Raw genomic sequence first — 15,275 nt, 5'->3', positions numbered from 1 at the left:
TACCTCCAAAGAAGGAGCAAGTCTCTGGGAAGCGACACCCACACAAAGGCAGGAGGAGTAAAGTGTCACTGTAGCTTTCCTGCTTAACAAAGCATCAAGCAGTGTGGTTATATTAAGTAAAAAGGTAATAAAATGTAAGCATAAAAGTCCACTCAATCCCCATCAGTCCTTTCCCCTCTCCCCCCCAGGGTGGATCTTCAGTTTTTAGTTAGTGCCTCTGATTCAGGTTGAGAGAGTTCAGGAGCCGAACACAAACCTCTCAACTCCTGAGACCCCATTCTAGAAGGGTTTTCAGTCATGGTCCTCATCAGTTTGATGACTGGACACAAGATTTCCAGAGTGTCACTTTCATGGCTGCGGGAATCCTTCCATCCTGCCCCTTCTGACTCTCATCTGCTCATCTGAACAAAAATTCATTGCTCTACTGGATGCACGATGGTCTAAAATATCTCAGCTGTTCTCACTGTCTCTGTTCTGTTGTTAGTGGAGTGGGGAGCTTCCATACCTGGCACACAGGCACGGTCAAGACAGTGCAAAAGACCTTCCCTCACTGCTGCCATACTGCCACCCAGGGACATCCCAAGTTATCATTTATTTCACCTAGGATCCCTGGGATGTGTGAACTCACTGCCCTCAAAATCTCCTGAAAGATGCAGTCTAGGGAGAGGGTGGTGGGGGGCACAAGTCTTCAGACATAGGCTGGAGATTATGTGAATAAGTTAGGAGGAAGGAAACACAAGGAGAGAAGGGTTGCAGGACAGGGGAAGTCATAACAAGGTGGGTGCCATAAATCAGATTTCTTTCATCATTGTATTTCAGGCTTACCATGATTCCAAGTGATAATGAAACAGATATCTAACTAAACGGCATTATGAGAATTTTGCTTCTGCTACTAACTTGCTTTGTGACCTTGGAAGTTATTTCACCTTCTAGAACCTCAATATGTTCATTTGTAAAATGAGGTCTATCTCTTCCTGGTCAACATTTTTTACATTAGATTGTAAACCCCATGAGGGCAAAAACTGTGCCATATATAAACTTTACATACTTATATAAACTTTATCACTTCCACCTTGGCCCCACCCAGCTTAATGCTCTCTATATAATAGGGACTTAAATAAATGTTTGCTGAATAAATGTTGGGAATGCCGGTTGTTCCCTGTAGCCCCCCTCCCCAAGAATGTAAGCCCTTGAGGACTGGGACTGTTTTTCAATTTGTTATCTTTAGCACAGTGCCTGGCGCGTAACAGGCATTTATTTAAATGTGGATGAATGGGATGATTCCATGACTCATTCATGCCCAGCTTTCTTCCAGATCTGACAGTCGGTGAGCGTATCAGTAGCTGCACGCCTAGGGAGCGCTCGGAGGTGGGAACAGTCAGTTAAGAACAAACATTTTTAAAGCGCCTCTGGTGAGCCAGGCGCCGTGCTAAGCACTGGGGATACAAGTAATAATAACAGTAATAGAAATAAAAAAGGCGTAAGACAGAGTCTGCCTTCCAGGAGCTCTCCAGCCTGAAAAGATGCCGACCACGCTGTGCCAGATGGGCGCGCTGTTAGGGGATGGGGTCGGTTCAGTGCACTCAGGCCGAGGGTGGCCCAGAGGATCTCCTGGAGAAAGGCCGGGTCACATCTGTCATCTGTCATCTGTCAGTCATCACTGATCAGGGGGGTGGGAGGGAGGGGGTGCGAACCCCCATCTGTTCGCATGTTTGTGAATAAGCATCAGAGTTCTTAACACCTGGAAATGATTTACACAGGTTCATTTTGAAAAAGTGAGAAATCTCTAAACCTTAAGGCGCAGTGGAAGCATCAATTAAGATGAAAACCGACGTGCGAATATTCTGCCCAACTGGACGCGGGAGCGCAGGAGCGCGCAGCCGCAGACTAGCAAGAATCAGCCTCCACACTCTCTCCCTGGCGGGTTCAGGCGGAGAAGTTAAGGGGTGGGGCCTGACTTTGGGGGGCGGGGCTGTGGCCTTGGCGTTCCTCAATGAGGTACTCACTCTCCACAGCAGGGGCGAGGAAGGGGGCGTGGTCTAGGCCCGAGGCGGAGTGGGGGCGTGGCGAGCGCCTCCTGTGTCCAATCGGAGAGGGGGGCGGGGCTGCGGCCTCCGGTTCCGGGGCGGAGCACGGACTTGGCGGCTGGTGAGCTGCTAGTGGTCGCCCGGCGCGCGCGCGGGTAAGTAAGTGGTTCCGGTGTAGGCCGCCGGCAGTTCTGTGGGGTTCGGCCCATCCCGGCCCGGTCCGTGGACTCTGCCTCTCCTGGAGTCCGCGGAGCCGAGCCTCGGACGGGCCAGCATGCGTCGGGAGCTGTGAGGCTGGGAGACCGCGCGAGCGGAGCCGGGCCGGGCCAGGGATGGGGTCGGGGCGGGGGCCGGGGCCTGGGGCCCTTGGGCTTCTCGTGTGGCCGACACTTGTGTAGCGCTGCTCGGTCTCAGAGAAAGGACTAGTAACGTTATCTCGGCAGCATCCCCATTCTACGGGTTATCCAAGGCCGTGTGATTCCGAGTCACTCATTAAATCATAGCTACTGAACTGGAAGGGCTTCGTAAGCCCATCGCCTCGTTTTACAGATGAGGAAACTGAGGCCCAGAGAGGTGAAGTGACTTGCCCAAGATAACGGTCAGCGACAGAATTTGAACCCAGGCCCTCCTCCCTTTGCACCATGCCGCCTCCCGGACTTGACAGTATCTGAGGCTGACTTCTTGCCAGCCTCAAGTCTAATGCTTTTTCTGCTTTAACATCCTGCCTCTAAGGCTACATCCCGCCTCCGACATGCCCTTGAGCAAGTTACTGAATCCCTCTGAGCCTCCCTTTACTCATCTGTATAGAAGTCGGATGAGAAAACCTGACTCTCTGGGTCTTCATTTGCTCGTTGCTAAAATGAATTGGGACTAGTTAACCTATGAGGTCCCTAATGGTACCTGTCTATTCCTCTTCTCGCTCTCAACCTACTTCCAATGAGACCTCTATACCTTGGAGATTACTTAGTGTCTGACCTGAATCCACATCCTGTACCCTGGGCAAAATCACATCTCTGAGGCATCTGTAAAGTACTCATCTGTAAAGCGGGAATGATGATATCCATGCATCTTATCTTACAGAATTTAAAGCATAAATTTAGAGCTTGGAAGGTCATCTAGTCCAAACCCTGCATTTTTACCAATTTTACAAACTGACGCCCAGAGAGGAGTTAAAGTGACTTGCAAAGGGTAGTAAGTAGCACAGCTAGGATTTAAACTCAGATTCTATAACTACAAATATACTACTCTTTCTGCTGTGTTCCCTTTCCCTCTGATGCTTGTGAAGAAAGTGCTTCATGAATATTAAAGCAATATAAAAATTTTATGTATATAAAGATATGTCACACATATGGCTATAGTCTAGTTCTTAAACCAATGTGCGGCTTCAGCCATGCCTTGGAGCTTGAGGATTGGAACTAGGAGAACCCTGCCTGATATGAAAGACTTCATACTTCCACTTGGTTAGGGCCACAAAAAGGAAAAGATGTTAAGGCCAAAAGGGGTTGTACTGTTATAAAGGGAAAAGCCCTAGGCTAGCATTCAGGAGATCAGAGTTGAATGCCTGGGCTCTGTCACTAATAAACTAAGTCATTAATATTCTGGAAAGGCTCAGGATGGTTTTTGAATCCCAGCTCTGACACTGACTAGCTACATGACCTTGGGCCAGTCACTTTACCTCAGTTTCCTCATCTATAAAATAAGAGGACTGAACTAGATAACCTCTGACATCCCTTCTGGTTCTGAATAGCTAATTTATGACCACAGATACATTGCTTAATCTTTGTGGGCCCTGGTTTCCTGATCAATAGAATGAGGAAAGTGCTTTGAAAACCTTAAGTCCCATACAAATGAGTTATTATTATACTAAGTTAGCTCACTTATTTTTTTCTTTTTTTGAAGCTGAGTAAAGATAAAAATGATAACACTTTGGAATGAATTTAAATTCCTGGACCTTTTGCACAGCTCCAGTTCACAGGCTAAGGACCACTGAGCCAAGAGATTGATCAGAATAGAATAGGTTTAGGTATCAGGTATTGAAGAATTCTTGAAGGAGCGAAGTTCTGAAGAAAGTGGTAGACGTGGGTTGGTGGAGTTAGGGATAGACGTGAGTGAAGATGGAACTGGCTTATCATGTGCCAGTAATGCCAAATAGATTGACTTGAACTAAAGAAAGAAGAGGCTTTGTGTGAAAAAAAAATGATAGATGAAGTTAGAAGTGAGGGGGGCCTTGAATGCTAGCCTATGGAATCTTAGACATTTATAGATGCAAGGAATCATAAGGATAATTTTTTTTCCAGGCTCTTCATTTTACAAATGAAGAATACTAGTAATTTTTATCTGGCTTGCTGAAAGGCTACATAGGATGATAGTTTTAGAACAGGAAGGGAATTTAGAAGTCATCTAATCCAACTCCCTTATTTTATAGATCACAAAATTGAGGCCCAGAGAGGTTAAGTCTTTTTCCCCACGGTCATACAGGTGGGGTAGTATATGTAGAACTAGATCTCAGGTCTCCCGGTTCCCAGTTCATTTCTCTCCTGAAATATGTGATTATAATTAATGCCATCATTTTGTAAACTTGCATTGAGCCACCTCAGTTTGAATCAAGTTGGGAAGCAGAAAAGTGTTCTTGGCCTGTTTCCGCCTTCCCCTTCATCAAGTGGACCGCAGAGACAAACATAGGTGTCTTTACTGAATAACTGTCTTCAATCTGTTATTAACACTCATTCAGGCAGCTAGGTGTCACAATGAATAGAGCACTGGGTGTGGAGTCAGAAAGAAGTTCAAATATAGTCTTAGACACTAGTGATGTGACCTTGGGCAAGTCACTTAAACACTGCTTTGGTTTCCTCATCAGTAAACTAAGGATAATAATAGCACTTACCTACCAGGGTTGTTGTGAGTATCAAGTGAGATAATTTTAAAGTGCTTTGCATTATATAAATGCTAGGTATTATTATTAATTCAACAAATATTTCATAGTGTTTAATTGAATATAAACACCCGCTAAATGCAGTGTACTGTCCCAAATGCTGTAAGGAAAAGAAATGAAAAAGAATGGTCTCTGCCCTCAAGAAACTAATAATCTTGCCAGATGATATTTTACCCAGTTTTAAGCTGGTTTCTCCTAGAACTGTTTCTTTACCTCTCTTGTGCCTCCCAGATACTGTGTATTAAACTAGGCTAGTGTTGAGTAGGTAGAGGAGGTCTTTTGAAAATAAACAGTAACCAATTTCTCCTTTATTTAGGTGCAGTGTTCCTAAGGTGAAAACCTACCCTAGGACCATGGCCATGTTTTCAGAGCAAGCTTCAAAGAGGGCCCACACACTCTTGTCGCCACCATCAACGGAGTCCTCTACCTTTGCTCGAGTGCCTGTGACCACTTACACTAACTCTTCCCAACCTTTTCGTTTGGGGGAGCGAAGCTTTAGCCGGCAGTATGCCCATATCTATGCCACCCGCCTTATTCATATGACGCCCCTCCTGGTGAACCGAGCACGGCAACGTTGGAGTGAGTGTTAGAAGTTCGGGAAATGTTTTTTACTAGTTTGTAAGTTTAGGAGTGGCTAGGTGGCACAATGGATAAAGTGTAAGACCTTGAATCAGGGAGACCTGAGTTCAAATCCTGCTTCAGACACTTACTAGCTGTGTGACTCTGGCAAGTAACTGTTTGCCTCAACTTCCTCATCTATAAATGGGGATAATAATAGCACCTACCTCATAGGGTTGTTGTGAGAATCAAATTGGATAACATTTGTAAAGCTCTTAGCACAGTGCACTATATAGTTGGCACTACACACATTAGCTATTAGTTATTAGGATGTTTTCACCCACTAGAGTCCAAGGCTTTTTTCAGAGTTATCGAGACAGAATCAGAGAAGTTCTTTATTTGTATAGTCTTTCACATTCTTCCATAGTTTTCTTCTTTCCCCTGATTTTCTTCTGTTTCTTCATCCTCATATGCTTATAAGGCATAGCTCCCTTCTCCCTTAGCCACAACTGCTTTAATCTTTCTGAAGGAGCTGGTCCCTATGGTTAGGTGCTCCTTGCATACAGCTTCTCTTTTCTCTATTTAGAAGTAAATGGGTAGAATGAATTATAACTATGTGATTCCATCTCCATTGGCTGTGCTTTCTATACACTTCTAGGTTGTACTATCATAACTATTTGTATATTAATTTCTTTCTCTGTATTTTTCATACTAATATGTTCAGATTCATCCTCTCCTAAACCTGAATTCTTTTGGATGCTTGTTTGCTGGGTTGTATCAAGAAAGCCTCTTTCACCCAATGTTTTATTCTCCCTTTGTATGAAATGGAATATATCAGATAGTTGCCATGCCACATTTTCTATCCTAGGCCCAGTTCCTCTGTAGGCTTCTTTATCCATTATTTTCAATTCAGTTTAACAAATGGTTTATTGAGTACCGGCTATATTTAAGAGGGGAATACAAAGATAAATAAGAAACAACCTATCTCCACAAGGACCTTGCTGTCCAGTAAAGGAGCTAATATTTGTAAGCCATACCCCCCCCCCCCAAAAAAAATTTGGAAATGTGATAAATGCCCTAAGAAATGCATAAAGTGCTGTGAGGTTCCCAAGGAAGGCAAGATAGTTTGTCCTAAGGCTAGGGGTGGGGGAGAACTGGAGGGTAGGGAACAGAGAAGGCTTCTTAGAGGAGGTGGTATTTGAACTAGTTAGGATTTCAGCAGTTAGAGATGAGGTTGGAGAGAATGTATTCCAGCTATAGAAAGCATCTTGAACAAAAAGGAAAATCCAGGATAAGTTATGAGAATAACATCTAGTTTAGGTTGGTTGCAATAAACTTTTTGTGAAGACCAGTACTGGGATAAGGGTGAAGGAAGAAACAGGAGCAAAATAATGTAGGGCCTTAAAGACCAAGCTAATAATTGTAGACTACATTCCACTGACAATGGAAAATCTAAGTAGGGGAGTCATGTGATCAGTCTCGGCATTTGTGTGTTTTATGGATTGCTGGGATGATTTGTATTGATGTTCTAAATTCATGTAGTTGACAGTGGGATTAGTAGGGCTGTGATGGCTTCAAGAGACAATCAGTAAGGCCTGCTGACTGGATATAGGAAGAAGGAGGTGTTAAAGATAACTCAGATTTCAAGTTTGTGGGTATCTGGGAGGATAGTGGGTGCCATTGTCAGAAATTCTGCAGTCAGCTACAAAATATATGAGCCTGGAACTTGGGAAAGAAATCCATTTAGGGAATCACCTACCTAGAAGTGATAGTGAGATTGCTGAGGGAAAGAAGGGGCCCAAACTTTGGGGATTGTTTACATATAGGAAATAGTTGGAGAAAGAGTAGACAGGCTGTTATCAAAGGTAGAAGTGAGCATAGTGCCTCAGAAGCTAGGGGAGATGAAAGATCAAGGAGAAAGTGATTATCAGCATCCTGGCCATGGGCCTTACAATAATATATACTTGTTGAATTAAATTGGTCACTTCTGAGAGAGAAACTTGTAGAATGTGACTGAAGCTAGATTATGAAGGGTTAAGGAATGAATGATATTGAAGTAATTAAAAAGCAGTGCATGTAGCCAACTCTTTCTAGAAGTTTGTCAGTGAAAGGGAGAGTAGAAATGGGAGAATAGCTTCAGGAAAAGGAAAATAAGAAATAATAAGACAAGTATGTATTTAGGTGGGGGAAAGCAAAAGGAAATGATTAATGGAGGCGAAAGAAAAGGATGGGATCCAACGGTACAAGTATAGGGGCAATGCTTTGGCCATGAAAAAGGCCATCCCTGAACATTTGGTGATATTTTGAGGGACTGAGGAAGAAAGTTGAGGTCACACTGTCTGATCTTGATCTCAGTAATTAGGAAAGATGTAGTTACCTGCATAGGGGTGACAGTGGGCAGAAGTTGGCCTAAGGGACTGAGAAGAGTGGAAAAGGTTTAGAATAGCTATTATGAGGAATAATGCAATAAAAAAAATTCAGTTCCACAAGCATTCATTAAGCACTTGCTATGTGTAAGACATTGTGCTTTAGAAGAGATGATTAAAAGAGTTGCCCCTTAGTGTTGAGGGCCTAGATGAAATTAGAAAACAGGTGTTTATAGTAGGTTTAATCAGCATGTGTGTGTGTGTGTGTGTGTGTGTGTGTGTGTGTGTGTGTGTGTGTGTGTGTGTGTGTATGTGTGTGTGTGTTTATTACCTCCTCTAGCTATGCTCTGTGGTGGGGAAGAAAGAGCAGAGAAAACAAACAGTGGAGTTACCCAAGCTTGGGGGGTTTAGCAGAAAGGGAGTGACAAGTAAATGAGGCTTGGGATTCCAAGGTAGTGGCAGATGAACCCTGGAAATACTGACCCCACAATCCAATATAGGTAGGGAGACAAGTAAAGCCAGGGATGAACTGAAAGTATAGTAATATCAAAAAACTGAAGTCGCCACAAAGGTTCATTAAAGCATGGGAAAATATGAGAGAGAGAAATGGCTGGGAGTTTGTGGTCTGGTCAGAGAATAGAATTCTAAAATTCAGAATCTTAAATTGAGAAAAGTCCTGAATCATAATACTGTCCGGGATGTAACTGGGCCTGTGGGTGACAGAAACCAAGTGAAGCTGGAGATCGTGAAGGTAATGAGCCCAGAAAGTTGTTCGAGGTCAGGGCATTAGGTACTTAACATGAAGATTGACATGACCAAGGATGATGACCCCAGAGCATAGTGGAGGGAAAGATTGGGCCAGATGAGCCAAGTTGACCCTTGAGTGACTTAGAAGTTAATAAGTATCAGTGTTTCAGTCTAGCCTGGAGACTTCACCATCACTTGTAACATTATTTCTATGTGTTCTAAGTTACATACTAACTTTTGGAATTTGGGCCTAAAGTAGGGACTACTTGTTTATAACACTTTATCATTTTTCCTCTTGGTATCTATATAACAACAACAATTAATAGCTACCATTTATATACTTCTTATTATGTGCCACACAATGTACTGATCACTTTATGGTTATTATCTCATTTGATCCTAACAACAACCCTACAAGGTAGGTGCTGTTATTATTTCCATTTTGCAGTAGAGGAAACTGAGGCAGACAGGCTAAGTAATTTGTCCAGGATCATACAGCTAGCAAGTGTCTGAAAAAAAAAAAAAGAGCCACTTGATCTTAAACATTTTATTATTATTTTATTTTATTATATTGTTTTTGCACACTTCATAATCCCTTCTCCCTTTCCCATCCCACCCCCATTTTTCAAAAGGAAGAAAATTTACAGGAAAGATGTTTTTTTTCCAGATCTTTTTGTTCTGTTTTGTTGGTCTGGGTTATCATATCATAGGTAGAGTATTTTAAATTCCTCCTCTAGCTCTAAATTTTGAGAAGCCTTACCTGGAAGAACAAAGTTCAGGACAACATCTGTCTTCCTGTGGTGCCACAGAGTACCTTTGTTGTTACTGGTGGGTACCAAGTCTTCTCCCTTTGTTAATTGCTGTCATCCACATTGTGAAAAGAAGGCACATTCATGTTGCTTGAGGGATTAGTATTCTGTTAAAGTGTTCTCTTGTGAGGCTGTATCTTGAATGGTCCTTTGCAGTGAGTAAAAGTTGAGGGAGTCCTGAAGCCGGTCCTTATAGCCCTTCCTATTGACTTTTCCTTGAGCCTTAATAAATGACATAACCATTGCTATCCACAGGCAGTGAAGTAAGCGTAAGGAAGCTCTGTGAACTGCAGCCAGGGGAGAAATGTTGTGTGGTAGGGACTCTCTTCAAGTCCATGCAGCTGCAGCCTTCCATCCTTCGGGAAATCAGTGAGGAGGTGAGCCTTTTACCTGACAGCCACACAGTTAAACTCCCTACCAGCTCTTGGGAAGGGAAAATTAAAGCAGAAAAAATCTGGTTGGGGAATTAGAACAGGGAGGGTACTGTAGGTTTGAAGGTTGTTCCTGAAAAGATATTTTCATAGACTAAAACATTACCCCATGGATCCCAAATGTGTAGGCCTCTCAGCCCTTGGGCTCTGCTAGTCAGGCTTTTATGTGTGGACACAGGAAGAATAGAATTGGCATTTGAAGGAGCAGTAGCCTCCTTGAATTCAGGAACAAAGCAATAAGCCTAAGTATAAAGGCTAAATGGGTTCTTATATTGGAGAAATTGTAAGAAACTTGAGCTGTAGCAGCTTTGACCCTAAAAAAAACCCTTCATTTTGACGTTCTAGCATAATCTACTGCCCCAGCCTCTTCGGAGCAAATATATTCACCCAGATGATGAGCTGATTCTGGAAGATGAATTACAACGCATCAAACTGGAAGGCACTATTGATGTGTCCAGATTGGTAACAGGTACATGGTACAAGTAAATGGAGCCAGGAGGCTCATCTTCCTGACCTCAGATCTGGCCTCAGACATTTACTAGCTGTGTGACCCTGGGCAAATCACTTAACCCTATTTGCTTAGTTTCATCATCTCTAAAATGAGATGGAGAAGGAAATGGCAAACTGCTCCAATATCTTTGCCAAGAAAACCCCAATAGGGTCACAAACAGTTGGACATGATTAAAAACAACTCAACAACAATAAACATGGTGCAAGTGTGTGCTTATTGTACTCATGGAGGGGATGGACATTGTGATTAGACCTAGTGGGGGGCACATGCTGCCTATCTCCTGATAGGCTGGTAAAGGATTTAGTGCAAAATGAGATATATTTTTTTGGACATGACCAATATCGAAATTTATTTTGCCTGACTACACATTTTTATTTCATTCTTAATCAGAGAGGAGGGGAGAGGAATTTAGAGTGGGAGAAAGAGACGGTAGATTTTTGTGGATTGATTAACAAAACAAAATATATGTCTATAAGGGGCAGGGAGGATCCAGACGCATGTAAATGAAGATGGAGGCTACTCTTGTGTTCAATGGCAGCTTCACCAAGAAGGTTTGAGTTCTCTGCGGAGAGCCTGAGGGGCTCCACCCTAAGGGGTGGAGGATGGTTAGGGGGTTAGTATAGTCTTGACCATGTGGGGATCTGAATTTAACAAACACTTCCTTGCTATGCTGCTGTGTGACAAGGAGAAAGTGGCTACACCTCTAAGCTCCTCCATTTAACTCTGGGACCCTGATCTACCCTGCTCTTCAGGAATAGTGCTGGCAGTATTGGGCTCTGTGCAAGATGATGGCAAGTTCGTGGTGGAGGATCATTGCTTTGCAGACCTGCCACCCCAGACACCTATGACAGTATCTGATGCAGACAGGTGAGGTTTTCATGCTTTAACATTTAACCTGCTTTTAGCTGCAGCTCTTGGCTATCTTTTGACTCAGAGTTGTGCTATTCCTTTTAACTTGACTGCTGCCTCCAGGGCTATAAAGCCTCACTTCACAGTACCAAGAACATCAAATGCCTGGTTTTCCTGAAACACTCATCTATAGAGTAGTCCTATCTGTCTGTAATCAGGCTTGGGACTTTCCCCTGAAATTCTTCTGAGGCCCCCTTCTTTTTTGGTGGCCACCCAGAAGAACACTAACACCAGCTCAGCCTTAGGAGACAACTGACCTTGTCCTGCAGGTTTGTGCTGCTAGTATCTGGGCTGGGCCTGGGCGGATGCAGTGGTGAGAGCCTGCTGGGAACCCAGTTGATGGTGGATGTAGTGACAGGACAGCTAGGTGATGAAGGAGAACAGAGCAGTGCTGCCCACATCTCGCGTGTCATTCTTGCCGGGAACTTACTCAGTCAGAACACACAGAGCAGAGACTCCATCAATAAGGTATGGATTCTCCCTGTTTGAATTCTCCCTGGACCCTCTCCTGAAGTGAGGTCTGGCACTCCCTCCAAATTCTTGTCTTATGCCTTGGGGGATAGGGGGTGGGGGTGTGGAGGGGTTATTTCTGTGGTGAGTGAACTTCTTTGGGGAATTTAGAATTAAGAAACATACAGATTATAGTGATAAACTTCCCACAGTGGCTGCTGTACCTTCTTTGTTTGGAACCTTTTTTTGTTTGTCCATAGATTCTTTTTCTGGTATGCCTGACCTGATTGTCTTGTCAGGGAAATAGAGTATGTAACAGTGTAAATTTTTCCCTTTTGTCATCCTCCTTAAATAGCTCAGACAGTGAGACCTATTTTTTCTTTTTTTTTTTTTTTGCTTTTATTTTTTCCCAATTACATGTAAAAATGGTTTTGAACATTCATTTTTTAAAATTTTAAGTTCTAATTTCTCTCCCTCTTTCCTCTACTCCCTCCCTAATACAATAATCAAATTGATGTAGGTTATACAGGTTTGCAGTTATGTAAACCATATTTTCATGTTAGTCATATTTGAGAGAAGATACAGACCAAAAAAAAAATTTTTGAAAAAAATTATTGGAAAATAGTATGCTTTGATCTATATTCAGATTCCATCGGTTCTTTCTCTGGAGGTGAATGATGGGACTTATTTTTGACATAAGGCTCACCTTTCTACTTTGATGAGAGATGGCTAATGGCTGTAGAGATGGTGAAGTTGACAGCACAGGGCTCTCGGCTTTGTCCTTGGTTACTGGGTTCCATTCCACAGTTCCTAGAAGAGTGCAGTTAAGAGACCGGAGTGCAGGGCTCTGGGAAAAACTTTAATCCATGCTTTCTTTGGGGACTGACATTGCCTATTGGGATTTCTGCTTCCAGGCTAAATACCTAACTAAGAAAACACAGGCAGCTAGTGTGGAAGCCATCAAGATGTTGGATGAGATCCTACTCCAACTAAGTGTAAGCATATCTGAGACTATAGTTACTCTTAGAAATTATATCCTTAGAACTGGAATTGGGCAACAAATGGCCTGTAGTCAGTGGGAATTTGGAAATTGGGAATAAGGATTTGGGGTAAATATTGACAAACTTATTTCCCTTTCTTCTGTTGTGCTAGGCCTCAGTGCCTGTGGATGTGATGCCTGGTGAATTTGACCCAACAAACTACACGCTACCTCAACAGCCCCTTCATCCTTGCATGTTCCCACTGGCTTCTGCCTATTCTACATTGCAGCTGGTCACCAACCCCTACCAGGCCACCATTGATGGAGTCAGGTACTTCTGAAGTGGTTTGACTCTGAGCTGAAAACTTTTTCTAATTTTACTAGAGACTGAACCATTTTACTAGAGAATGAATATGTTTTAGTGAAAATTGCAAGTGGAGGTGGGAAGTGGTACTGGTGTTTGTAACTTTCTGATTTCAAGACTGGACCACACTAATCAAAAGAGTCCAAAATGTCCTTCAGCAGACAGTCTTTAGGGATTGTATAAGCCTAATAAGGGTCATAGGATAGAATGTGACTGTATCATACCCAAGGACAAAGAAGGACTGTTAGAATGGAGCCAGCTTGAAATTTGCCTTATAGGTTCTTGGGGACATCGGGACAGAATGTGAGTGACATTTTCCGGTACAGCAGCATGGAGGATCATCTGGATATCCTGGAATGGACCCTCCGGGTGGGCCACATCAGCCCCACTGCACCTGACACTCTTGGTAATGACACCCATAATCAGGTACAGGGAATTGGGAGGATGGGAAGGATTAGGGATTCTTTGGCATGGATTTATATTCCTTTTGTCCTTTATGATAGGAAATAGTACTTTGTGTTGTCTTGAGTAGGGAATTTAGAACTAGAGCTGATTCCAGAAGCCAATTCTGAGGCGCCTTAGGTTTTTCTTGTATACAACCCAGACCTGTCATAGGACTAAGGGACCCAAAAGTTCAAAAACTTCAGGCCCCTTAGAATTATAGATCTCTTCCCATCTGCCCCAAGGGCTCATAAAATTGAAATCAAATGACACCTGAGACAGTTTTTCTCTTTATGCCTTTTTGATCTTTTGACCATTTGTTTTTTTATGTACTTTCCTCCTTCCAGGATGTTACCCCTTCTACAAAACAGACCCATTCATCTTTCCTGAGTGCCCCCATGTCTACTTCTGTGGCAACACTCCTAATTTCCAATCCAGAATCATCAGAGGTTAGTTCCATCTATGCCAAGGGCATTAAAAGTCAGATCAGTACATAAGAGGATTTGTCTTCATTTGGGACTAATAGTGTCTCATGTAGATTAGAACATCTCTCTCTGTCTCTCTGTCTCTCTCTCTGTCTCTCTCTCTCACACACACACAGACACACACACACACACACACACACACACACACACACATAAATGGGATGGATTTCTAGCATTCTAGAACAGTGTTCTATGGTGGATAGACTAGAGTTGGGAGTCAGAAGACAGGCTGAGTTTCAGCTCTGCCACCTAACAGCTGCATGGTCTTGGGCAAATCATTTTACCTCTATGAATTCCCCCCCACTTTCTTCATCCATAAAATTTTGTTCTGTCTACCTTATCAAATTGTTATGAAGATGAAATAAAATCATAGATGTGTTTAGTTTTGCCAACTAAAACACTGTATAAATACAGGGTGGGGGTTATTATTAATATTTGCTATCCTGGAACTAACCCAGGCTCTTCTTTCTGGAACCTTAGGGCTGGTTTCTGTAGAAAGAAGGTGCTTTCAGTCAATTTCAGCTCACCAAGAATGTGCTGATTATATCATTAATTCGAAGGCCCCTGTCTGCTGTGGTTTCTCTGGAACTAGCATAGTTCCCAAAGGACTCTGGGAATTCCATCTAAACATGTCCTAATAGAAGGGTGAGCTTAGCTCCTCACTTAAACACTGCCTACAAGAGTCTGCCTCCCTTTTTGATGCCCACTGAGATGGTTCCAGGGTTTCAGATGAGTCCCCATTTCTCTTCCATTTGATCTCTGCAGGGCCTGAGGAACAAACTGTCCTGCTAGTTGCCGTTCCCAGCTTCAGCACCACCCAGACTGCCTGCCTGGTGAACCTTCGAAATCTAGCCTGTCAGCCCATCAGCTTCTCTGGCTTCAATGCTGAGGATGATGATGACCTAGGAGGAGGCCTTGACATGAGGTCTTGAGTTGGGAAGATGGAAACTGCATTCACAGATGAGCTGTGGCCATCATGTCACTTAGGCTAAACTACATGTAGAGAGACCAGTGTGATGCCAGGGGACTCTTGTAAAGGTAGAGCCTGGAGCTGAAAGGTCATTAGGCTTCTTTCATGGCCCTAGTATGTGTCAGGATTTGGGCAGCTTGTAACTTTGTAAATAAAACTTGGAAGATTTGCTTCCTGTCTGTTATGTGCATTTAAGCTCCTGAGGGCAGATTCAGAAGTGGAGATTCAGATCTCCCTTTGGCCATGGTAGCTTCTCCAAAGGGAATAAATGAGCCTTTGGGGGCAGATGTAACTGA

General features: G+C 43.2%; 1 protein-coding gene across 4 annotated transcripts; it reads left to right on the top strand.

Moving 5' to 3' along the window:
• Nucleotides 1-2,087: 2,087 nt before the first annotated feature.
• POLD2 (DNA polymerase delta 2, accessory subunit) lies at nt 2,088-15,150 on the top strand. Of its 4 annotated transcripts, none has more exons than XM_072633732.1 (11): nt 2,088-2,182; nt 5,276-5,538; nt 9,695-9,816; nt 10,216-10,339; nt 11,134-11,248; nt 11,560-11,758; nt 12,655-12,735; nt 12,893-13,050; nt 13,362-13,489; nt 13,872-13,973; nt 14,775-15,150. In XM_072633732.1, the coding sequence occupies exons 2-11, from the start codon at nt 5,313-5,315 to the stop codon at nt 14,939-14,941; spliced, it is 1,422 nt and encodes a 473-aa protein (XP_072489833.1). In that variant the 5' UTR covers nt 2,088-2,182; nt 5,276-5,312; the 3' UTR covers nt 14,942-15,150. The 4 variants fall into 4 exon arrangements, with proteins under 4 accessions (XP_072489833.1, XP_072489832.1, XP_072489834.1 ...); XM_072633731.1 differs by having other exon boundaries at nt 2,181-2,315; XM_072633733.1 differs by lacking the exon at nt 2,088-2,182 and adding an exon at nt 2,202-2,600.
• The last annotated feature ends 125 nt before the right edge of the window (nt 15,151-15,275 follow it).

Source organism: Notamacropus eugenii, chromosome 1 (assembly GCF_028372415.1).
Source record: "Notamacropus eugenii isolate mMacEug1 chromosome 1, mMacEug1.pri_v2, whole genome shotgun sequence".
In the NCBI taxonomy this organism is placed as follows: Eukaryota; Metazoa; Chordata; class Mammalia; order Diprotodontia; family Macropodidae; genus Notamacropus; species Notamacropus eugenii.
The sequence above is the reverse complement of the archived record's forward strand: the minus strand, read 5'-3'. Positions and strand labels throughout refer to the sequence as shown.

Excerpts from the sequence above, each read along its gene's own strand:
- POLD2 (XM_072633731.1), top strand. Across the intron at positions 12,736-12,892 it reads AGATCCTACTCCAACTAAGT|GCCTCAGTGCCTGTGGATGT; the intron begins GTAAGCATATCT and ends CTGTTGTGCTAG. Across the intron at positions 13,051-13,361 it reads GCCACCATTGATGGAGTCAG|GTTCTTGGGGACATCGGGAC; the intron begins GTACTTCTGAAG and ends TTTGCCTTATAG.